The sequence below is a fragment of the Diabrotica virgifera genome, chromosome 4 (genome assembly GCF_917563875.1).
Source record: "Diabrotica virgifera virgifera chromosome 4, PGI_DIABVI_V3a".
NCBI lineage: Eukaryota > Metazoa > Arthropoda > Insecta > Coleoptera > Chrysomelidae > Diabrotica > Diabrotica virgifera.
In genome coordinates this window covers 281,215-305,587 of record NC_065446.1, presented here as the reverse complement: position 1 = coordinate 305,587, position 24,373 = coordinate 281,215, and the positions used below count along the sequence as shown (strand labels likewise).

Sequence of the window (24,373 nt, the reverse complement as noted above, 5' to 3'; positions counted from 1 at the left end):
TTGGAACAAGCAGATATATTATAATTGGGTCGCCGGAAAGCCAAAAAGGTAACGCACAACTTGGAAGACCCAATAGTTTTCTAACTTCGCTTCTGGTGAAGCAACGGAGTTGGAACAAGCAGATATATTATAATTGGGTCACCGGAAAACGAAAGAGGTAACGCACAACTTGGAAGACCCAATAGTTTTCTAACTTCGCTTCTGGTGAAGCAACGGAGTTGGAACAAGCAGATATATTATAATTGGGTCACCGGAAAGCCAAAAAGGTAACGCACAACTTGGAAGACCCAGTAGCTTTCTAACTTCGCTTCTGGTGAAGCAACGGAGTTGGAACAAGCAGATATATTATAATTGGGTCACCGGAAAGCCAAAAAGGTAACGCACAACTTGGAAGACCCAATAGTTTTCGAACTTCGCTTCTGGTGAAGCAACGGAGTTGGAACAAGCAGATATATTATAATTGGGTCACCGGAAAGCCAAAAAGGTAACGCACAACTTGGAAGACCCAATAGTTTTCTAACTTCGCTTCTGGTGAAGCAACGTAGTTGGAACAAGCATATATATTATAATTGGGTCACCGGAAAACGAAAAAGGTAACGCACAACTTGGAAGAGCCTATAGTTTCCTAACTTCGCTTCTGGTGAAGCAACGGAGTTGGAACAAGTAGATATGTTATAATTGTGTCGTCGGAAAGCGAAAAAGTTAACGCACATCTTGGAAGAGCCTATAGTTTCCTAACTTCGCTTCTGGTGAAGCAACTGAGTTGGAACAAGCAGATATATTATAATTGGGTCACCGGAAAGCGAAAAAGTTAACACAGGGCTTGGAAGAACCTATAGTTCTCTAATTTCGTTTCTAGTGAAGCTACGCAGTTGAAACAAGCAGATACATTACAATTGTGTCACCGGAAAACGAAAAAGGTATCGCATGACTTGGAAGTACCTATAGTTCTCTAATTTTGTTTCTGGTTGTAGGAACAAGCAGATATATTATGGTAGGGGAGCAAAGTATGCTAAATGTGCAGTCACTCGAGCGCTTTGGGGACCTATTGGGTTGTGATTATTAGGTCCTAAAACCAAAAAAGTTAAGTAAAATTTTCCATTTTAGTGAGGACTTCCCATTTTTTAATTTAATTTTCCATTTCCAACAATCTTTTTTCCGATTATAGCGCCATCTATCCTTAATTCAAAAAAATGTTTCGAATAAAAGTTGTTTATTTTTATACAAACAATCCAAATCTGCAATAAGAAACGGGGTCTACCATTTAAGATTTTAAAGTAACCCCCCACCTCACCTCCATGGGGGGTCGTGCTTGGAACCATTCGATAGATTTTTCAAAAACATTGATAAAGTGTATTTGCAGTTTTTCGATATGATGTTTATTTTGTGAAAGATCGCGGGATTTGTATTTGACCCCGTGGGGGTCAAGTTTGGTATTTTTCGATAGATTTTTGAAAAATATTGAACACGTAGTTTTTAGTTTTTCAATCTGACGTTCATTTCGCGAAATATTCGCTTTTTTTGTGAAACTTTTTGACCCATTTCCGTACGCCCCGCTCAAATCGTCATATTTTTGAAATATAGACTCTTTTGCATGTACTTAACTTACCTTATCTTAATCTGACAATTTCGAATATTTTAAGAATAGATTTTTTTTTGGGCCCCCCTGAACGAACTCCCCTGTGTTAAGAGCCAATATATGGTGGAGGTACATCTGCAGGGTACCACGTTTCTCCCCATATGATAATCTGACGCGCTCGAGTAACTGCAAAAATCCCCGCTCGGGCTCCCCTACCATTATATTTGTGTTGCCAGGAAGCGAAAAAGTTAGTTCCGGAAATGTTCCCAAACTGTGGCTTATTCCACATAAAATAGTAAATTGCATAAGATGACACAAGAAAATAGTTTCAGAACAATACCAAAATAAGATGTAGTAGAAGTACAGGACAGAGACATGATTATCTACAATTACTAAACGTTCGTAAGTTTCCTCTGGATCGTCAAAATGAAAAATTTTAACAAACAATAACCGCGCCACTAACGCGCGGCGCACACACGGCGCGGAGTTCGCGGCGCGGATATGTATTTCCGCCTTTAAACGTCAGGGAGTAAAACGTCAAATGACAGTGACTGAATCTGACATATGCTGACATATGACAAAAATCACAAGATAAACAAAACGAATACACGAATACCTTGAACATTGGATATGAAAGAAATGTGATTCTTTAATTTATCCTTAAAACAAAAATGTAATTTGGAGACACTATTATAACATCAGTTAATCTCATTTTATTGTAGATAAAAATGGCTGAAGCAGCAAAACCAGGGGCGCAGCCCCTTGTGAAGATTGGCCACTACGTGTTGGGGGCCACCCTAGGTGTAGGCACTTTCGGTAAAGTAAAGATTGGCGAACACCAACTTACAGGTCACAAAGTCGCAGTAAAGATTTTAAACAGACAAAAGATAAAAAGTTTGGATGTTGTGGGCAAAATTAGAAGGGAGATTCAAAACCTTAAATTATTCAGGCATCCACACATTATTAAATTATACCAAGTAATTAGTACACCTACAGATATTTTTATGATTATGGAATATGTGTCTGGAGGAGAACTATTCGATTATATTGTTAAACATGGAAAGTTGCAGGAACATGAAGCGAGAAGGTTTTTTCAACAAATTATTTCAGGTTTGTAGTTCAGCAGGTACCAATAGTAGTAAGTACAGTAGATGCTCCTTATTCGCACTTCCTTCATTTACGTTTTCACTATTAGCGGATTGAAAAATGCGACCCAATTCCTATGTTCTTGGCCTAAGATTTCTTTTTTCGCGGATTGAATCGGTACATACATATACCTAAATAAAAAGCAATCGGATCCTTTGTCAACGCATCAGCAAGTGGGCTAATAAAAAAAATTCAAAGCAATTTTTATCACATAAATCCTGGTGGTGGTGGTGGTGAATATACAGATTTGAAGCATCGGAAGGTTGTTTCAATAAATTTAAGGTGCCAAAATCATTGCTTAGCATTACAATCATTGCAGAAACGGTATCTGCAGACAGTGCTGCAGCAAAAAGATATCCATTTGCGAATCCACTGTTTTGGAAAAGAATGCCAAATAAAACATTACAAGCTCTATTTTTTGTGACTGGTTCCGGAATTGTTTTGTTTCTGGATTTGAAAATTATTTGAAATCAAAGAATTTAGACTTTAAAGCAGTTCTAGTTTTGCTAGGACAATGCACCAGGTTATTCTCGTGAACTGTGCATCCGAATATATTGGGACCGTGCAAGTTCGGCAAATCGACCCCTATTTCTACGCTCTGCAACTTTATTCGCACATTTAATTATATTGTCCAATTATATTAGTCCTGGTTACTGGATAATTGTCAAGACCATAGCCCAAAAAATAATAAGAAGAAAAAATAAGATTCAGGTTATGTTATCAAAACGTAAACAATTGTATGTAGTAAATAAAATTAGTTATTAAAATGCAGTACTGCAAGCAAAATACAATTAATTAAATTTACCTTTATACAGTATGTCCCTGTAAGTTGTATCCATATGGAAAACTTTTTTATTATTAATTTTACGAAAAAAAGTTATTCTTTATAAAAAGCTCTGCATGGTCCAAAACCTAAGATGTAACCATCAAATATCAGATTTTTTAAATATTATACGAGGTATGTCAAAAAGTTTGAATTTCACTCAAGAGTAAAGTAGCTTTATTTTTCACAATATTGAAAATTTCTATTATGAAAAGTTGTTTGGAATTAAAAACTGTATTCTGGTATATAATTACATCCTTCTAATTGAAAAAATTTTTTTTTGAAAAATTACGGATAACTAACATTATTTTCAGTTATTTTAATTCAGATAACTCTTTTATTATTAATTTTACGAAAAAAAGTGATTTCTAATAAAAAGTTCTGCATGGTCTAAAATCTAAAATACAACTATCTTTTGTCAAATTTTATCAATTTTATACGAGGTATGTCAAAAAATATGAATTTCTCTCAAGAGTAAAATACGTTTATTTTTCACAATACCGAAAATTGTTATTATGAAAAGTTATTTAGAATTAAAAACTATGTTTTAATATGTAATTACATTTCTAATTGAAATATTCTGAACTATAAAGGTACTTTACTTTTGATCTAAATTTATCTTTTTTGGCATACCTCGTATAAAATTGATAAAATTTGATATAAGATGGTTGTATTTTAAGTTTTAGACCATCCAGAACTTTTTATTAAGAATCACTTTTTTTCGTAAAATTAATAATAAAAGAGTGATCAGAATTGAAATATCTGAAAAAATAATGATAGTTATCCATAATTTCACAAAAAAAAATGTTTTCAATTAGAAATATGTAATTACATATTAGAATATAGTTTTTAATTTCAAACAACTTTTCCTAATAGCAATTTCCAATATTACGAATAATAAAGCTACTTTACTCTTGAGTGAAATTCAAACTTTTTGACATACCTCGTATAATATTTAAAAAATTTGATATTTGATCATTAAATCTTAGGTTTTGGACCATGCAGAGCTTTTTATAAAGAATAACTTTTTTTCGTAAAATTAATAATAAAAAAGTTTTCCATATGGATACAACTTACATGAGCTTGACCAGGACTGTGTGTGTGAGAAGATGGTTACCAAAAAGAACCACCTATATAGCTCTTTTAAGGTAGGAGTTCCTGAGATAAACAATGATGCCATAATGTCATCTGATTTATGGCCTCTGGGAACTAACATAAACCATTTTCTCCATGTTCAACGCCCTCGATTCTCAGTGAATCCGCTGAAGAAAACCGTGGTGCAGTAAATGTTCCTGTACATAATAATAATAATAAAGGTATTTTAGGAAATTTTAAGAAAGCACAAAAAACTATTTTACACTGTAATATACAATGTTTGCGTACCTCCTTCTTAGATCTGGAGGTCCTCCTCAATGAAGTATCAGCAGATTGCTTATGTATAAATGAACACTGGCTAGTATCTGAGGAACTATTTTCAATTAAAATTAAGAACTACAGAATGATTTCTGGCTTTGCAAGGACTGTGGGCTCTCATGGGGGTGTAAGTATATATATTAAAGAAACCTTTGATTCTGTTTCATTAAATCTTGAAAGTTTGTCTCTTGAAAAACATTGTGAAATAACAGGTGTACATTTGGTAAAATTTGATATTCAACTTGTCACTGTGTATCGTACCCCAGATGGTGATTTAAATCAATTCTTCAATACAATGTCAAAAGTTTTCAAAAAGTTAAATACAAATAAACATCTTATTATAACAGGGGATTTCAATGTGCACTTCAATGAAAGGGATATTGCAGCCCTGGATCTGTGCAATTTCTTTAGATCCTATAACCTCAAAAAATCAATAAACCATCAATTTAACCAATTTAAGAGACAAATTAAAAATTATCTTCTGATGGGTGCTTTCTACTCATTTGAGGAGTACTTCAGATCTAAATTTTGTTTTGTCCTGTAATTTAATTAGTGTTTAGTTTTTAAATTTTAGTAATAGGTTTTTTTTACTGAAGTACTGTCAACTTTTAATGTAATTTTAGACAATTTTAATTATTGCTGACCTGTAAAAGTACATTTGTACATTATTACCAATAAATACTCTACTCTAAAAAAATAAAATTTAACACCCGTTATAATACATGTCTTGATAACATATTTACAAATATTAATAGTACCATGTTGCAATCCGCAGCTGTTGATCTTTCACACACTTCAGACCACAAAGGCATATTGTTTAAATGTGAAGTGTCCCAAACTACTTCTAAATCTAGAATAAGCTACAGGCCCATTACAGAGATGGGACTGGCCTCTTTAAATAACAATCTTTGCTTACAAAATTTTGAATTTATTGATAATGAATGTATTGATGTGGACTCAAGGTTTAAAATGTTTATCGATATTTTAACGCAGGCAATAAATCTGTCTTTTCCTGAAAAATCTAGGCTTGTTGAGCAAGGTAAACAATGTAAAAAAAATTCTTGGTTTAATGATGATTTGAAACTTATGAGGGAGAAACTACAATTTTTGACATCTTTAAATAAAAGTGACCCCGTTTTAGTGACAAAGAAAACACTCTCAGAATATAGGAAAAAATACAGACATGCTATACATAAGGCAAAGATTAAATCTAATGATGATTTTATATTAAACTCTAACAACCGTCAACAGGCTATGTGGTCCCTAATAAACTCAAGATGTAAGAATTTACCAATAAAAAATTCATCACTCAATGCAAATAGTTTTAATGATTTCTTCTGTGGTATTGCTGAAAATGTAATAAATACACTTAATCATACTGACCAATCATTCAATACATACCTTAGTTTTATACCACATGCTCCTTCATTCGCCTCTAATCATTGCTCCTTCAGATTTGAGCCAACAAATTTGGAGGAAGTTGTAAAAGCAATTGAAGAATTAAAAAATAGCCAGAGCAAGGACCCGGATGGAATGAACACAAAAATAATCAAGGCAATTAAACACAACATTAGCTTTCCTTTAACTAAACTAATAAACTACTCAATTTCATCCTGCATTTTTCCTTCAGTGTTTAAAACTGCGAAAGTCATACCTCTCTTTAAACGTAAAGGTTCGGCTGATGATCATAATAACTTTCGTCCAATTTCTCTTTTGCCAATTCTTTCCAAAGTGTTTGAGAGAATCCTAAAGAAGCAGATCAATGACTATTTTGAATCTAATCGGCTTTTTGCAGTGCAGCAATTTGGATTTAGAAAAAACAAAACAACAACACTTGCTATCGATCATTTTACAGGCAGTATTTTGGAAGGATTTGAAAACTTTCTTGATACCCTTGCCTCGTTCCTTGATATTACTAAAGCTTTTGATTGTGTCACTCATAGTATTCTTCTTAAAAAATTACATGCCTATAATTTTCATCCTATGTCTATTCAATTGATTGAGTCTTATCTATCAGATAGATTTCAATATGTGTTTTTTAACCAGCTTAAATCTGATAAAAAACCTTTGATGTATGGAGTGCCTCAAGGGTCAGTTCTAGGTCCAATATTATTTCTCATTTATATAAATGACTTGGGATTTTCACAAGAGGGCCCGGTAAGCACAGTCCTATTTGCTGATGATACTACATGCTATCAAAGTTACCACCCTTCCCAAATCAGTGATATTGATCTTGAGACCACAGAGAGCAATTTGTTCCAATGGTTTTTGGCAAATCGTCTCTCTCTCAATAACTCAAAATCACAAACAGTGAACTTTACCCTAAGACATAACACCATTACACATCCCATTTTAACAGATTGTTCACAGGAAGCTAAATTTCTTGGTGTTTATCTTGATCAGGGACTCACTTGGGAACGGCACATACTGAAACTTTCCCAAAAGCTCTCAAGCCAACTCTTTTTATTTAGAAACCTATCTAAGGTTACCTCCCTTCAAACCCTTCTTACATCATATCACAGCAACTTTCACTCACGACTAACTTACGCAATCCTTTCCTGTGGACACTCTTGCCATATAGATAAGGTGTTTGGTCAGCAGAGAAAGTGTATTCGCATAATCACAGGTCAGGGTTATCGGGACGATTGTAGGCAGTCTTTCAGAAACCTGAGGATTCTCACACTACCTTCTGTGTACATTATGCAGTGCCTGTTGTATGTTCATCAAAATGTAGATCTGTATAAAACACAACAGCATACTTATCAGACTAGAAATCATGATGCCCTTGTACCAGACTTCAGTCGACTTGAGAGGACCAGAAATGGAACCAGATACCTAGCATTGAAATTTTATAACTGTATACCAATATCTATTAAAAGTCTTGATTTTAACCAATTTAAGAGACAAATTAAAAATTATCTTCTGATGGGTGCTTTCTACTCATTTGAGGAGTACTTCAGATCTAAATTTTGTTTTGTCCTGTAATTTAATTAGTGTTTAGTTTTTAAATTTTAGTAATAGGTTTTTTTTACTGAAGTACTGTCAACTTTTAATGTAATTTTAGACAATTTTAATTATTGCAGACCTGTAAAAGTACATTTGTACATTATTACCAATAAATACTCTACTCTACTCTTACAGGGACATACTGTATAATAATTGCATATCATATCAATATTGTGGAGCAATATATAATTTTTCTGGTTCAATGACAGAAGGTATGAAATATACGTCAATTTGACCATTTCAATTGACAATATGAATTATTTAAGATAGTTGCAATATTTCTCCGTGACTCGTGCACGGTCGTTTCTCGTTTCCCTTCCAAGTACTTGCACACCGCGAATAAGTGACATTTTTACTTCCCAATACAACGGCTTTGTTTCAAGCTCTATTATGTACATTAGACGAACCTACAGAATGATACTAAATAATATGGAATGTGATATAGCCAAATGCATAGTAAACATAAAAGAAGCATTGCAAGAACCGAATACATACACATTGAAATCATGCTGGAAAAACTATGGCCTATACTGCGGGAATTGAGGAAGAATCTGTACAATTTAAAACTTTAACTGCAGACATTGCTGAAATTGTGAATGGAGAAGGATGAGATCGGTTGGAACAAAGAAAATCAAGAGACATTCAAGAGTGGTTTGAATAGCAAGATGAATATTTGACTGAAATCGATTGGAGGGCATGTTAAATTCACAACCCATTGAAGGAGAGGCTTCAACAAGCACTGGCAATGTGACATTTAATTTGAAAAAGCTTAGTGAAGGTTCAAGAATTACAAATGAAATTTGTGATTTCTTTAGGAAAGTGGATTCATCTTTGAAACCAAGTCTTATTTTTAAGAGGCATATTGCTAATGATACTGCTGAATATCACTCTGAGTTGAAGGAGTTTTTAAAAATTGACAAGTTCTACTAACTAAATTCTATTAATGAAAATTACTAAATTCTTTAAACCATTGCCTAGACCTGAAGATAATATTATATAGCTAATTAATCAATATGTAATGTCAAAAACTTCAATTAAACTTATTTTTTGTATGTACAGTAGAGCGTCGATAATCCGAACCCTGGTAATCCGAACGTTCTCTAATCCGAACGCAAAAAAAATTATAAAATTAAAAAATATGATCGCGGACCGAATTTTTGGATTTAATATGACAATATGGGCAAAATATGACCGCGGATTTTTGTTTTGTTTATGCAGAAATACATACATTAAGTATATTTGTTTATTATGCAGGTGTTTTATTCCTTGTAACTAAAACCTATGTACATATGTATTATGTTTATGAGCTTTGTATGTATTTTGAACATATGTTCGATAGTCCGAACAATTTGATAATCCGAACTACCCCTGTACCAATTAGTTCGGATTATCGACGCTCTACTGTAATTGCTTTTTTAGTTCATCATTCTAGGAATGTATCCCCTATAACCCCATATAAACATATAAATTACCATTCTATATTCATGGTTTCTTTATTCGCGGTATAGTTACTGAACATATACCCCGTGATGAAAGAGCTTCTACTGTAGTACATACTTACAGGGTGATTGATTAGTGGAGTAAAGCTCAATAGATAAAGCTTAGAGTAAAGTTCGATAGTCCGAACAATTTGATAATCCGAACTACCCCTGTACCAATTAGTTCGGATTATCGACGCTCTACTGTAATTGCTTTTTTAGTTCATCATTCTAGGAATGTATCCCCTATAACCCCGTATAAACATATAAATTACCATTCTATATTCATGGTTTCTTTATTCGCGGTATAGTTACTGAACATATACCCCGTGATGAAAGAGCTTCTACTGTAGTAGGTACATACTTACAGGGTGATTGATTAGTGGAGTAAAGCTCAATAGATCCGCTATAGTAATAGATAGCAATGAAAGTTAATAACAAAAATTTTAGCCACCTTTGAGCTTCACATTACAAAATTAGTTAGAATGTTACAGGGTGTTTGATAACATAGTGGCAGACCAAACTTATGTTTTTTTAAATGGAACTCCCTATATTTTATTTTAAGTTCGAAATCCTGTTAACTTCTCTATCACAAAAATATAAAGGTTTGTTATGTTATACAGGGTATTTACAAAGTTATAACCAATTTTATATGAAAATCATAACAAGTTCAACTCCCTGTATAAATAAAAATAAGCTAAACAGCAATGGTTTATTAATGTCATATTTTTTAACGTATTGTCAAAATTTTCAAGAATGGTCGATATTGTTAATTTTCTTTATATCAAATATAGGGTGAGTCAAAACGCAAGTACATTATTTTCTCAGTAATTTTAAATGGAACACCCTGTATTTTATATCACTATTGAAAAGTACCATTACCGTACTTTAATTTTTAGATAACATTCCCTATGTCTAAATTTATTAGTTTTCGAGATATTTTCATTTTTCAATGGACCAGTAGCGTGGCCACCCAAATCACCAGAATTTAATAAACTGGACTGATTTTTTTGGGGTTACGTTAATAATGAAGTTTATAAAATACCTCCAACAACAAGGGATTAGATGAAAAATAGAATACAAAGTGTATTTCGATGGGTTAATTTACAAATGCTTCGTAGAGTAAGTAGCTCATTCAATGATCGTTTTTTGGGCATGCATAAATGTGTTAGGAGATAATTTTGAACACCTTATGTAATTAAATATTAAAAATATTTTATTAAAAGTGGCTTCTAATTTTTTCAAACATGTTTTTTTGCAAAATGTATTACTGATAAATTATGTTTCGTGCTTTATTTGTTACATTGTTATATTTACATACAAAAGTAGTGTTTAATTTTCTTCACAAAATGTTGTATTTTGTGTTTGTGTGTTTTTTTGTAAAATTTATTACTAATTTTCTTTGTTTATTTGTTGCATTTACATAAAAAGATACTTTTTAATTGTTTCAAAAATGTTGCATGTTGTGGTTGTGCTTTTGTTTGTAAAATGTATTACATACTAATAAATTCTTTTTATTTCTTTATTTGCTACAGTGTTACATTGATTACCGGATTGATAATCGTCAATTGTCAATTCAGTCTTGGCTTACTTAAAATTTAGATAAATTTAAACACCTAAAATAATTTGCTCTGAAAAATGAAAATATGTCGAAAACTAATAAATTTGGGCATAGGGAATGTTATATAAAAATTAAGGTACGGTAATGTTACTTTTCAATAATGATATAAAATACATGGTGGTCCATTTAACATCACTGAGAAAATAATGTAGGTACTTGCTTTTTGACTCACCCTGTATTTGATATAAAGAAAATTAGCAATGTCAATAATTCTTGAAAATTTTGACAATAAATAAAAAAATATGACATTAATAAACCATTGCTGTACCAGGATATGATATGTGCCTGGTAATGCACCCATCATAAGTTTATAAATATCTCTAAACTTAGCCAAGGTGTTAATATATTTTTATTCTTTGATTGGCAATTTTTTGATATCTGCCCAAAAATATATCCGAGTATCCTAGGGATGTCTCATCTAAACTTACGTGCATAGAAATCGGCCCACTTAAAAATTTGGTCATTTTTGATGTCCAATATTTCCTAAATCTGATGGCCGATTTAAGTGATTTTTTGAACATATTATAGCATCATTCTTTAGCAATGCCACTGTAATAATATTGTTGCTAAAGAGGTAAATTTTCATTGTATAACGGGTGTACCAATCAAACTGTGTTTATTTCTCAAAGTTCGCAGCACCCTGTGGAATATTCTAGCATTTATAAAATACCGAAATTAAAACCCAACTAAAGCCTCAGGCTTCTTTAACATTCTGTTTTTTGTTTCATTCGTTTATGTTGGATAATAAAAAAGTTAGGTACTTTAACAACTAGACATGTTCTTCATCAATACACGTGTTTCTAAATAAGTCCGACAAACTTTAAGGGGTAATTCTGCATGAAAAAATAATGACCGTTTGCATCATAAACGCATGTCCGCAAATGTTTCGTTTACGAGATACGGGATGTTGAATTTTTTCTTACAAACTGACGATTTATTTATTGCTCTATAACCGGTTAAGATATGCAAATGAAATTTGGTGTATTTTAAGACGTAGTTATCGCACATTTTTTGACATACAATTAAGAATTTAATATTCACCATTAGCGCGCATACGTGTAATATAACCGATCATATTACCCGTATGCACGCTAATGGTGAATATAAAATTCTTAATTTTATGTCAAAAAATCCGCAATAGCTATCTCTTAAAACTCACCAAATTTCATTCGCATATCTCAACTGGTTTTAAAATAATAAATAAATCGTCAGTTTGTAAGAAAGAAAAAATTGCAACATCCCGTATCTCGGAAACGAAACATTTGCGGACATACGTTTATAAAGCCAACTATCATTATTTTTTATGCAGAATTACCCCTTAAAGTTTGTCGTACTTATTTGGAAATACCGTGTATTCATGAAGAACATGTCTAGTTGTTAAAGTACCTAACTTTTTTATTATCTAACATAAACGAATGAATCAAAAAACAAAATGTTAAGAAAACCTGAGGCTATAGTTGAATTTTAATTTCAGTATTTTATAAATGCTAGAATATTGCACAGGGTGATGCGAACTTTGAGAAATAAACATAGTTTGATTGGTACACCCGGTATACAATGAAAGTTTACCTGTTTAGCAACAATATTATTACAGTGGTATTGTTAAAGAATCAGGCTATAACATGTTAAAAAAATCACTTAAATCGGCCAACAGGTTTAGGAAATATTGACATCAAAAATGAGCAAATTTTTAAGTGGGCCGATTTCTACGCACGTAAGTTTAGTAGTTGTAGAACATCTATTCCTATTTTGCCTAATTCTCAAGCTTCTCTGGTTTTCTTTGTAGGTGTTGACTATTGCCATAGACATATGATCGTACATCGTGATCTAAAACCAGAAAATCTACTGTTAGATCACAACATGCATGTCAAAATAGCTGACTTTGGTCTATCAAATATGATGATGGATGGAGAATTCCTAAGAACCAGTTGTGGATCACCCAATTATGCAGCTCCTGAGGTAAACAAACTTATTCTATGAGTATGTAATTGAAAATAAACTACACTTGCAAACTATTTATTTGTTTTCTCGTTGTTTTCAATTAAATTTTGATTGAACACAAGCTTGTGTTATGGTAAACTAATAATTTCCCTTTTAAGGTTATATCAGGGAAGTTGTATGCTGGCCCAGAAGTAGATATATGGTCCTGTGGAGTCATTTTATATGCCCTCCTATGTGGCACTCTACCCTTCGATGATGAGCATGTACCTACACTATTCAGAAAGATCAAATCAGGCATATTTCCTATTCCCGATTATTTAAATAAACCAGTTGTGAACCTACTCTGTCAGATGTTGCAAATAGATCCAATGAAGCGTGCCAGCATTGAGGATATCAAAAAACATGAATGGTTTCAGAAGGATTGTCCTGCCTATCTATTTCCTTCTCCTGTTGAACAGGATTCATCGGTTATCGATATTGATGCAATTAGAGAAGTAAGTTACTTATAGTCTAAGATCCGACTATAGCTCGATATGCTGCACCCATCTGCTTTCCGGATGAAACATTTTTTTAATAAATTTCATACATAGACAAACACGACTTGAATTATTTAATTTTTAAATTAAATGAGCATATCGTCGCCTCAAAGCGACAGTAGGATATGTACATATCCTACTGTTGCACTACTGCACCGTATATGCGTATATACCATACACATCGCATCGGTCCCATATGACTAACTGGTTGATCGGTGCACTAGTGCAACAGTAGGATATGTACATATCCTACTGTTGCTTTGAGGCGACGATATTCAGTATAATTCATAAATTATTTAAGAAGTAATAATTCAAGGAAAAATATTGAAAAATAAACGAATGGTGGCAAATTTTTAAGGTCATCTCAAAAAACAATGAATTTTGCAGTGGACATCAGAACTCATCATTGGATCATGGTAAACAAAAGATTAAAAAAAATTATTAGCTTTTGACTTTCTCGAGGTAATGCGGTCAAGTTTTTTTAGTTTTATCAACTTTTGACTTTTTGATATCACTCAGAAGTCAAAACAACGAATTTTTGTGCAAAAAATGGTGAATATCAACATATTTATTATTGTTAAACAAAAAATAAACACAAAACCAAAAATATTTGGACAGCGTTACCTCAAAGAATCTAAAGAAAATATATACAAAATTCCAGGCGGATCGGTCAAGTATTTTCTGAGTTACAATTTCTACAGCCTTTGAAAAATCAGTTTTAGGGAAAAAGTATTTAAATTATTCTCAACTTTTATTTTCAATTTCTTTTTTGTCTGTCAAATTGTAAAGTGATGCACACCGGAATATGTTCTTGAATCGCGGAGTAATTTACAAAAGAGAATGAGAACAGCTGTTGACCGTTGTTCACTACGTTCAAGCGCACTGGCACGAACCTGCTGCAACACTATCTCTCTACCTCCCTGTTTTATAATAATTTATATTTGTTGTTATATTTAAACAATAATTAATAGTCACTTATCACTTATTGATTTAGACTTTATTTCATTGACATCTTAACATCAACTTCAGTGACACATGACATGCGACAATGACAACTTAGACATAGACAATATTAATTTGGTAAAATTATTAATTTTTGGTAAAAATTTATTTATCCAATTAATTTTTATCAAAAATTAATAATTTTACCAAATTGTATTAATATAATATATTAATATAATTTATAAATATATACGTATGTGTGTGCATATATATCTAGAAGTAATATATTTTTATTATGTTAGTTAAATATATATAAATGTTTTATACTTGTATCATATACCTATTCTAGAATATGTAATATTATACTTAAATGTAAAAATTGTCTGACTAATTGGTCTTTACCAAAGCCATCAAATTAAATAAAAAAAAATATATAGTGACACATGTTTTATGTAAGGAGATACATATTACACACTCCCTAGTGAGAAACGGTCAACAGCGGTTCTCATTCTCTTTTGTAAATCACTCCGCGATTTAAAAACATATTGCGGTGTGCAACACTTTACGATTTGGCAAACAAAAAGGAAATTGAAAATAAAAGTTGACAATATGTACTTTAAACGCGTTTTCCTCAAACTGGTTTTTTCAAAGGCTGTAGACATTGTAACTCAAAAACTACTTAAGGAGCATCCATAAACTACGTCGTTGAAAAGGGGAGGGGGACTTTGCTTATTACGACGGTATACGACAGGGGGGAGGGGGCCATAAGTGCACATCCGACGTCGTTTGAAGTTCACGAATATAAAAAATATACCCTATTTGAGAATGAAAAAGAATTTGTATATTACTTTTATCGCATACAGTGGTACCTCGACATACGAGGGTAATTCGTTCCGTAACCTTGCTCGTATGTCAAAGCAATTTTCCCCATCGAAATTAACTGAAATGTCATTAATCCGTTCCCGTCCCAAAAAACCACCTTAGTTGTTTTTGTTAAGTGTTTTTAAATAAGAAAAATGTTTTTACAAGAAGAAACAGTTATTTATACATAACAAGAAATACATACATATTCTCTAAAAACATAAGAAAAAGTGAGGTGCTTATGAAAGCGCTTAATTTTCGTCAGTGGTCTTCGCTTTTTTCGTCACAATTTGCTCATTTTCATCTGCAGCTCGTTTAAAAAAGTGTCCAAAGCCAAAGAGTTTTGTTTCTTCCTCCCTTTCAGAATATTGCGGAAATGTGTTAGGCATGTTTCGTTGAACAACTCCGATGCACGACCAGTTGTAACTTTTTCGGGGAACGCGGAATACGATTTTTTGTCGGATTTAATTTACAATGTCTATTTAATTTGTCGGTCCAAGTAATAGTCACGTACAGACCCGTGAAATGATCTTTATGGCGGGGCCGTAAAGATCTATTACCAGTAAAACTATCTTTTATTTTATAATGCAAGTTAGCTAGTCAAAAAAAGGCATGAATTTTAATAAAAGGCGGTTACTCGTATCTCAAATTTTGCTCTCAGCTCAAAGCAAAACATCGCTCGCTCGGCGGCTCGTATCTCAAAACACTCGTATATTAGGGCGCTCGTATATCGAGGTAATACCACTGTACTTTTCATTTCGTTTTTATCACTCACAGCCTTAATAATATTGCTAGCAGTTTTATACAGAATAACAAACAATAAAACATTGTCCTATGTCTTTAAACAAACGCTTCTTTTCAGAACAACGTCTGGAAGCAATAAATATTATTAAACTGTTCATTTATTTACTGAATACTCTGTGTGAAAAAATTCTAAAAGAATTAATAGAAATAAAATATTCTATTCTATTTATTAGTTAGTACATTGTATATATTTATACTTAATAAAAGAAATGGCATTGAAATCAAATAATTATCAAGATTTATATGATGCAGTTAAGAAAGCATCGGAACTCCGATAAAAGTGTTGTCTTTTGTCCCTATAAAGCTAATTATTAGTTGTACAGTGAATTGAGAGAGTACGCGGATATTAATGAGCTTCATAGTAATACTGATTTGGATACATTCGTAAATAAACTTTGAGAGCTAATTTTTTAAAATCTAGGAATAACATGGAATTTAAAAAAAAATCACTAAAAAGGGGGGTCATGAGTTGCAATTGCAACGTCGGTATGAGGGGGGTCAACTGCAAACGACGCTTTAAAAAGGGGGGAGGGTATTAAAAACTCTAAAATTTTTACGACGTAGTTTATGGATGTTCCCTTGACCGACCCACCTGGAATTTTGTATATATTTTCTTTAGATATTCCTTGAGGTAAAACGCTGTCGAGATATTTTTGTTTTATGTTTATTTTTGAAGTTATACTTCTTTAGACGCGATTGAGATTGAGGGTGAATTTATATTGATCTGCGCGCATGCGCACACCGACAGTTTGGTATTAGTCTTTATACGGGCTCTGATTGGGTGTTGAAATGATCTGTCAATAATTGTTCAATATGGAGGCTATCGGTAAACAAAAATGTTGTATAATATATTAGTTTTTATTGTTGTGAGGACAGAAATAAAATCAAATTTATAATTATAGTGACTTTTTAAATAGTTTTGAAAAGCCACAGGTACGTAATTTTAAATGTTTCAGTTGTATTCCAATAAAAAATTATCTTCATACCTATTTGGAAAATGTAAAAAAAATAATGTACTTACCTAGTACTTGCTATGCTATACCCCTAGTAGGCAATGCTTTAATTTACATAATCTGATTACGAACAAACTTTCTACAAATTTTCATCTAATGTATCGTTTTCTTACTGTATATATTGTTGTATTTTAATTCGACAAAAATCAAACTAATAAAAATTCATATAAACAAAATGTCAAGAAGTTGTTCAGTTTGTGTATATTCCCACATGACGTATACGCGAAGGTGGTGCAGTTTGAAATCGCTTCGACTCTCGTACGGCGGGATGTAGGTTCAAGCCCAATGCAAGTTATATCATTTTTTTATTTTTTTTTATAGATTTTATGATTGTAAGTATATTATTATATAATTTTTTTCAGAAAATACGTATTTAATTAAAATTTTTGGCAACAATTATTGTTCAGAAATCATTTATGGCATTTTTCAATGTGTTTGTGTGTGTTTTATTCTTTTATTTTTTTAATTTTTGGTATTGTTTTAATAAAAATTTTTGGAAAGTAGTAGAGAAACTGTTCTAAAGTATATTGATTTCGTTGAAATCATATAATAGAAGTATAACTTCTTACGTGCGTACAAAGTACACACATTCTTTTTTTGTTTAACAATAACAAATATGTTGATTTTCACCTTTTTTGCAAAAAAAAATTCGTTGTTTTGACTTCTGAGTGATATAAAAAAGCGAAAAGTCGATAAAACTGAAAAAACTCGACAGCGTTACCTCGAGAAACTCATAAGGTAATAAAATATTTTTGAATTTTTTGTTTACCATGATCCAATGATGAGTTCTGATATCCACCGCAAAATTCATTGTTTTTTTAGATGTCTTTAAAAATTTGCCACCGTTGGCTTATTTTTCAATACATATTTTGCCTTTTTCAATTTTTTATTGAATAATCTATGAATCACAGTGGATATGCTTATTTAATTTAAAAATAAAATAATTGTACCATACTTTAAAAAAATATATTGATTTCAACCCCTACGGAACCCCTTTAGGAATACTATGACACGATTTTGATAGGCAACCCATGCAAGTCGTATTTTTCTATGTATGAAATTTAATAAAAAAATGTTTCATCCCGAAAGCGGATGGGTGCAGGTCAACCTATATTTGGATCCTGTACTATCACATCGTTTCTATTCACACATTTTATATTATTTGTTTATTAGGTTTGTGACAAATTTGGCGTCCAGGAAGCAGAAGTCCACAGTGCTCTATTGAGTGGTGATCCTCACGACCAGCTTGCTATAGCCTACCACCTTATCATCGACAATAAACGTATCGCAGACGAAGCAGCCAAAGCAGAAATCAAAGATTTTTACGTGGCTGTAAGTCCTCCGCCAACCAGTCCGAGTCCTAGTCCCCACGATACTACGAGCAGTCCGATGAAGCCACATCCAGAAAGAATCGCTCCACAACGACCATGGCCTCCCACTACGACTCCCACTGATAGAGGCAAAGGTACAAAAACACAATATATCTTTCATAGTTATTTATGCTACCTCATAGTTCATGATTTGTTAATTAGTACCAAAGATGCTGTTATCTCATCTATAAAGATATATTTTTGCTTTTTCTTTGTTTCTCCTTTTTTCGTTTCATTTGATATTTCATAAATTAATGCCATCTTCGATTTTTGATTGATTCCATAGAGGTATATATTAACATAGAGTGAGCCTACCTTCCGCGCGTTCTGACGACAAGATCTCTTGGACTGGTTTGCGGTATCTCTTTCTAGCACATTGTATCGAGAAACTAAGATGACATCAAGTGTGAGTATAGACACGGAAGGGGAGGACTACTGTCTCAGCTTTACTATGTGTAAGAGTGAAACAGCACTAAGCCAAATAAAAAAGATGGTGTCGTCACTTGGCTCTGAATGACACTCTATCTATGATAATATATACCTCGTCCAATTTACTTACCGTTGCACGTCATCCGCGCCATAGCCTGTGACACGATACCAACACGAAATATGTAGGCGGTGGATGTGTTCTTTTTTAGAATCAAAATGATTCTAAAGGGGAACACACCTACCGCCTAGATATTTCGTGTTGGTATCGTGTCACAGGCTATGGCGCGGATGACGTGCAACGGTAAGTAAATTGGATGAGGTATATAAATCTATGATGGATTCGCTGTCCAGTGTCCTGTCACTTATCATGTCATATTCAGACCACAGCACACCCCCACCTAGCAATGCAAGTGCCGTGTAAAGGAGTGAAACGACGATTGTCGCATAAGCCAGTGGTAGGGCGCGTAACTATATGCCATATGGCGGTAAATTCAAAAGAGCTGTAAAATTAACTTGGATTGAGAACTCATTGTAATGTAACGGAAAATCAATATAACCTTAATATAACAAAAGAAAACAAAATCCTTATCCTATACGATAATACTTATTATATCGTTGATTGATAAAAATATATCTGTATTTATCAATCAACGTTTATATTAATTCCTATACTATTTGGATTTTCTTGTGTTATTTTGAGGTTATATTTATTTTCCATTACATTAAAATGCCAAAGTGGTTAAAAAATTAAAGAATAAAACATAAAATACAATCTTTATTTATAAAAATGTTTATATGTATGTTCATAAAATAATGTTTGTTATCAACTATCAATGTAAAAACCTAAACACAACTGCCTTATTACACATATATTTACACAATATTATTATTTATTCATCAGTTTAAACCACACCAAAATTATATACATTTGGAATAAAACACAACCACTTTACACTTTTTGTTGCTGGATGCACTATTTTGCACTATTTAAAAGCTATTTATGAAAAAATAAAACAAATCAATATGGCGTCGTATTTTTTTCAAGGAAATGAAAACTGACAAAGAAAGTGACAGAATACAGAACCAACGACGTGCAGAAATGAGACTAGTAGTGCAAGGGCGCAAACTAGCAAACGTGCGTTGACCTTGAATATCCCTGTTACATTGCTATGTGGGGGTATGCTGTGTATTCAGACTAAGTAGTAATTCGCTGTGAGCCGATGAGTAGAGAGAAAAGTAGAGGGGATTGGACAGTTGTTAGTGACAGTTTTGTGCATTGAATTTGAACAATTTTATCAGAAAAGTACAAGTTTCAAACCGCGAGAGAGCGCTACCGACGAAACCCACAGCCAATAAAACAGTGATGTGGGAGAGAGGAGATATGACATAAACAATGCTTTTGTATTTACTAAATGGGACCACTTGATTTGACACTTCTGGGGAATACAATATGGCGGCGGGCAGATTTTTATATGTTTTACATGGAGTATTTGTTATTAATACATTATTAAAATTATTAATTATATGTATATTTATATAATATAATTTTATAATTATGTACTTTATATAGAACAGAATACACTGCCAAAGAGTTGTTCCGCGATATTTAGTTCCCCATTTAGTCTGTGAAAGTGATTCCATCTACTTCACCTCATGTCACATCCCCTCCCTCCCACCTCTAAATTTCACATTCAACTTCTTCTTTTTCTCAATGGCCTCTTGCGTAAGCAGTCATACAGTCGCACGAATTTATATATTAAATAGGTATTAAAATTATAATGAATAAAATAAAAAAACATAATTACTTTTACTATTAATTCTGTGTATTCGTTCAGTAATCAGGTTACAATAATATTTCATTTCATAATTTGTGTTTTTCTAGATAAATATCTATTTTGGATGACAGAATGTCAAAACAAACAGTGTAGCCTTAAAAGTTACTAAAAATATAACCAAATTGCAGAAAATTTTTTCAAAAATAGGACATGTTCTATTTAGCTGCAACTTCTTGCAGCAAGACATTGCTGCAAGAAGTTGCAGCTTTTCTGTGCAATTCGCGTATGACACGATGCAATTTCTATTGCTGCAAGAACTTAATATTTGCAATAAATTTCGCAATTACTTGCATCGTGTAAAGTGGCTATAAGGAAATTTTAGTATAGTGTAATCTATGTTTTTTTCTTTTATTTCTATACTCTGAGTCCTGTAACCTTTCGTTTGATATACCATAATACACTTGTGAGCAAAAAAAATCGGGTCACTCGATGAATTATACACGTTAGTTGTCTCGAATTTCCTAAACCGGTTGTTCGATTTGAGTGATTTTTTAGTAAGTTATAGCCTTATTATTTAAGAAAATCGATGTAATAATATTCTAGCTAGACAGGTAAATTTTCATTGCTTACCAGGTGTAACAATCATACTGTGTTTTTCCTAAAAGCTCGGAACACCCTGTGGATTATTCTAACATAATATAAAATATTGAAATTAAAACTCAATTTTTTTTATTTGCAGTTAAGAGAGCAAAATGGCACTTGGGAATTCGATCACAGAGTAAACCAAACGATATTATGATGGAAGTGTACAGAGCAATGAAAGCGTTAGATTACGAATGGAAAGTTATCAACCCCTATCATATTCGCGTGAGGCACTCGAACAAGATGCAGAACAGACATGTTATGATGTCACTACAACTCTATCAGGTAAGAAAGAACAGCTGCGTTTATACAGGGTCAATCAAGCCGATCACTCCTAGCGCAGAGTTTTATCCCAGAGAACGGTAGTTCTCGCCAGTGGCGCACAACCCCCTACATGCGTCACTATAATATATACCCTATTCCACGAACATACGCAAATTTTGGATTACTTCGACAACGAATATTTTACTGTGCAAAATAAGAAGAACGAAAGAAAATTGCAAATTACATTGTTGTTTATTGGAATAATTATTAGCGCCATTTACTTTCGTACTTCTTATGTTGCACAGTAAAATATTCGTTGTCGAAGTAATCCAAAACAGGCATATGTTCATGGAATGGCCCATACACGAAATTTTCAATTTTATAAATCTGACTGAATTGAAAATTGGGCAAAGCCCATCGTCCTGTCACAAGTTTAGTGTCGTAAAAACTAGATCATTTGGGAGATAATGGGAGAAAGGCGACCATTTATAACGCTTAACGTGTAATCGAGGAACATTACATTCAACTTCGTATATTTAATACTTTGAGAAACTCCTGATACCAAGAATAAAAAACCGCAAAAGGCCGTAAAAATGAGTGGCGCATACAACATTCCAGCTACAAAAGAGATGATATGAATATTACGTGGCGCGAAAATGTATTTTCTACCTACCTCTATTGAAAGTATACTTTTCCGGACCTGATTGTAGGGAGGAAAGTTGTGCTTTTCCTCCCTAGGGAGGAAAAGTAGAAGTGACGTCATGGTATTTCATTTATGAAATATAACTTATTGACGCCCTGTACAATATCTATTTCTATTACGTAAATATTAATACATTTTAACGTTTATTTATAAAGCACCCTGTATTTTGCAGAATGGTAAAAAACAGTAAATTATTATTTTGATTTAACAATGTTTACATTAATAATTTGACTTATATTTGACAGTTGACAGTTATATTGTACCTACTTGTTAGTTTTAGTTCTAATAAATTTTGTTGGTTAGTTACATAAATAAATTAAGTAAAAATGAAAAAATGACTTGTTATTTGAGGAAGGTGGAAAAACCATATGTATAACATGGGAGTAAGGTGCCTTTTCCTCCCTCGAATGATTACTGCCCTCCGCTACGCGTCGGGCAGTAAACTTCATTCTCGGGAGGAAAAATAGCACTTTCCTCCCTTGTTATACAAATAGCTATTTCATTTTGGTAGAAAATAAAATTCTAGTTTGGTTTTGAAAGGTTTTTCTATAATATTTGCTAAATTTGAAGTAAAACGCGCGCCACAAGAGCTTCAAAATGCAAAAGTTGTGACGCGTTTTGCTTCAAATTTAGCAAATATTATGGAAAAATCTTTCGAAAGAAAAGTACCTACAATTCGCGACACGTAATATTCATATCAGCTCTTTTGTAGCTGGAATATTGTATGCATCACTCATTTTGACGGCGTTTAGCGGTTTTTTATTCTTGTACTAATATATATAACATGTATACAAGTTTAAAGACCACAAATCGCGCGCCACAAGAGCTTCAAAATGCAAAAGTTGTGACGCGTTTTGCTTCAAATTTAGCAAATATTATGGAAAAATCTTTCGAAAGAAAAGTACCTACAATTCGCGACACGTAATATTCATATCAGCTCTTTTGTAGCTGGAATATTGTATGCATCACTCATTTTGACGGCGTTTAGCGGTTTTTTATTCTTGTACTAATATATATATATAACATGTATACAAGTTTAAAGACCACAAATCTTTGGATCCGGTAAATCGGATCATTTGAACGGTGAATTAGATCACTGGTCGGGTGAACCGGTTTTGTAGACTTCTAGTTTTAAAGTTCTGCCTCTTTTAATCATGTTTTACTGGTTTTTAACATGATAAATAGTTCTCGTTTTTTTTTTTTTAATAAGAGTTTATACAAGGTGTCCCGGTCGAAAGTAGCGGAACGGTCGAATATTTCGCGAACTAAACATCGGATATACGTATTTAATCATTTTCAAAAATCTATCCAATGACACCAAACACCAACCCCCACTACACCCCCTGGAGGTGGGGTGGGGGTAACTTTAAAATCTCAAATGGAAACCACTAGTTTTTCTTGCAGATTTGAATTCGTTACGTAAAAGTGGGCAACTTTTAACAGCAATTCGATTAAAGCGCCATCTATCCACAGTTCGAAAAAATGTCTTGAATAAAAGTTGCATACTTTTACGTAACGAATCCAAATCTGCAAGAAAAACTGGGGGTTTCCATTTGAGATTTTAAAGTTACCCCCAACCCACCTCCAGGGGGTGTAGTGGGGGTTGGTGTTTGGTGTCATTGGATAGATTTGTGAAAATTATTGAATACGTATTTTTCAGTTTTTCGATCCGATGTTTATTTCGCGAAATATTCGACCGTTCCGCTACTTTTGGGACACCCTATATATAAAGTTTATTGTTTTAGGTGGATTACAAAAGTTATCTCTTGGATTTTAAGAGTTTAAGCAACGAAGAAGCGGAATCAAACATTGGAACTGTCCTCATGGATGCCATCGCCACCCCCATTCAAAATCTTTCAATAAGCAATGGCAAACCAACAGGGCACCATACTATGGAGTTTTTTGAGATGTGTGCTGCCCTGATTATACAATTAGCTCGTTGAAATGTTAAAATCGCTTATATTGTACTTAGTAGTAGTTACCTAATATGTTATATATTTTATTTTGAAGAAATGGCTTTAATTTTA

General features: G+C 32.9%; 1 protein-coding gene across 2 annotated transcripts; it reads left to right on the top strand.

Annotated features, from left to right (window-relative positions):
- Positions 1-2,104: 2,104 nt before the first annotated feature.
- LOC114324379 (5'-AMP-activated protein kinase catalytic subunit alpha-2) lies at positions 2,105-24,373 on the top strand. 2 transcript variants are annotated; one of them, XM_028272198.2, is made up of 7 exons: positions 2,105-2,252; positions 2,302-2,689; positions 12,853-13,025; positions 13,166-13,501; positions 18,337-18,628; positions 21,477-21,664; positions 24,092-24,373. In XM_028272198.2, the coding sequence occupies exons 2-7, from the start codon at positions 2,308-2,310 to the stop codon at positions 24,287-24,289; spliced, it is 1,569 nt and encodes a 522-aa protein (XP_028127999.1). In that variant the 5' UTR covers positions 2,105-2,252; positions 2,302-2,307; the 3' UTR covers positions 24,290-24,373. The 2 variants fall into 2 exon arrangements, with proteins under 2 accessions (XP_028127999.1, XP_028127998.1); XM_028272197.2 differs by having other exon boundaries at positions 2,167-2,689.

What these genes read in the sequence shown, in the direction of transcription:
- LOC114324379 (XM_028272198.2), top strand. Translation starts at nt 2,308, where the DNA reads ATGGCTGAAGCAGCAAAACCAGGGGCGCAGCCCCTTGTGAAGATTGGC. An exon ending in ATATTGATGCAATTAGAGAA is followed by an intron (nt 13,502 to 18,336) that starts GTAAGTTACTTA and finishes TTTGTTTATTAG; the next exon opens with GTTTGTGACAAATTTGGCGT. An exon ending in TCCCACTGATAGAGGCAAAG is followed by an intron (nt 18,629 to 21,476) that starts GTACAAAAACAC and finishes TTTTATTTGCAG; the next exon opens with TTAAGAGAGCAAAATGGCAC.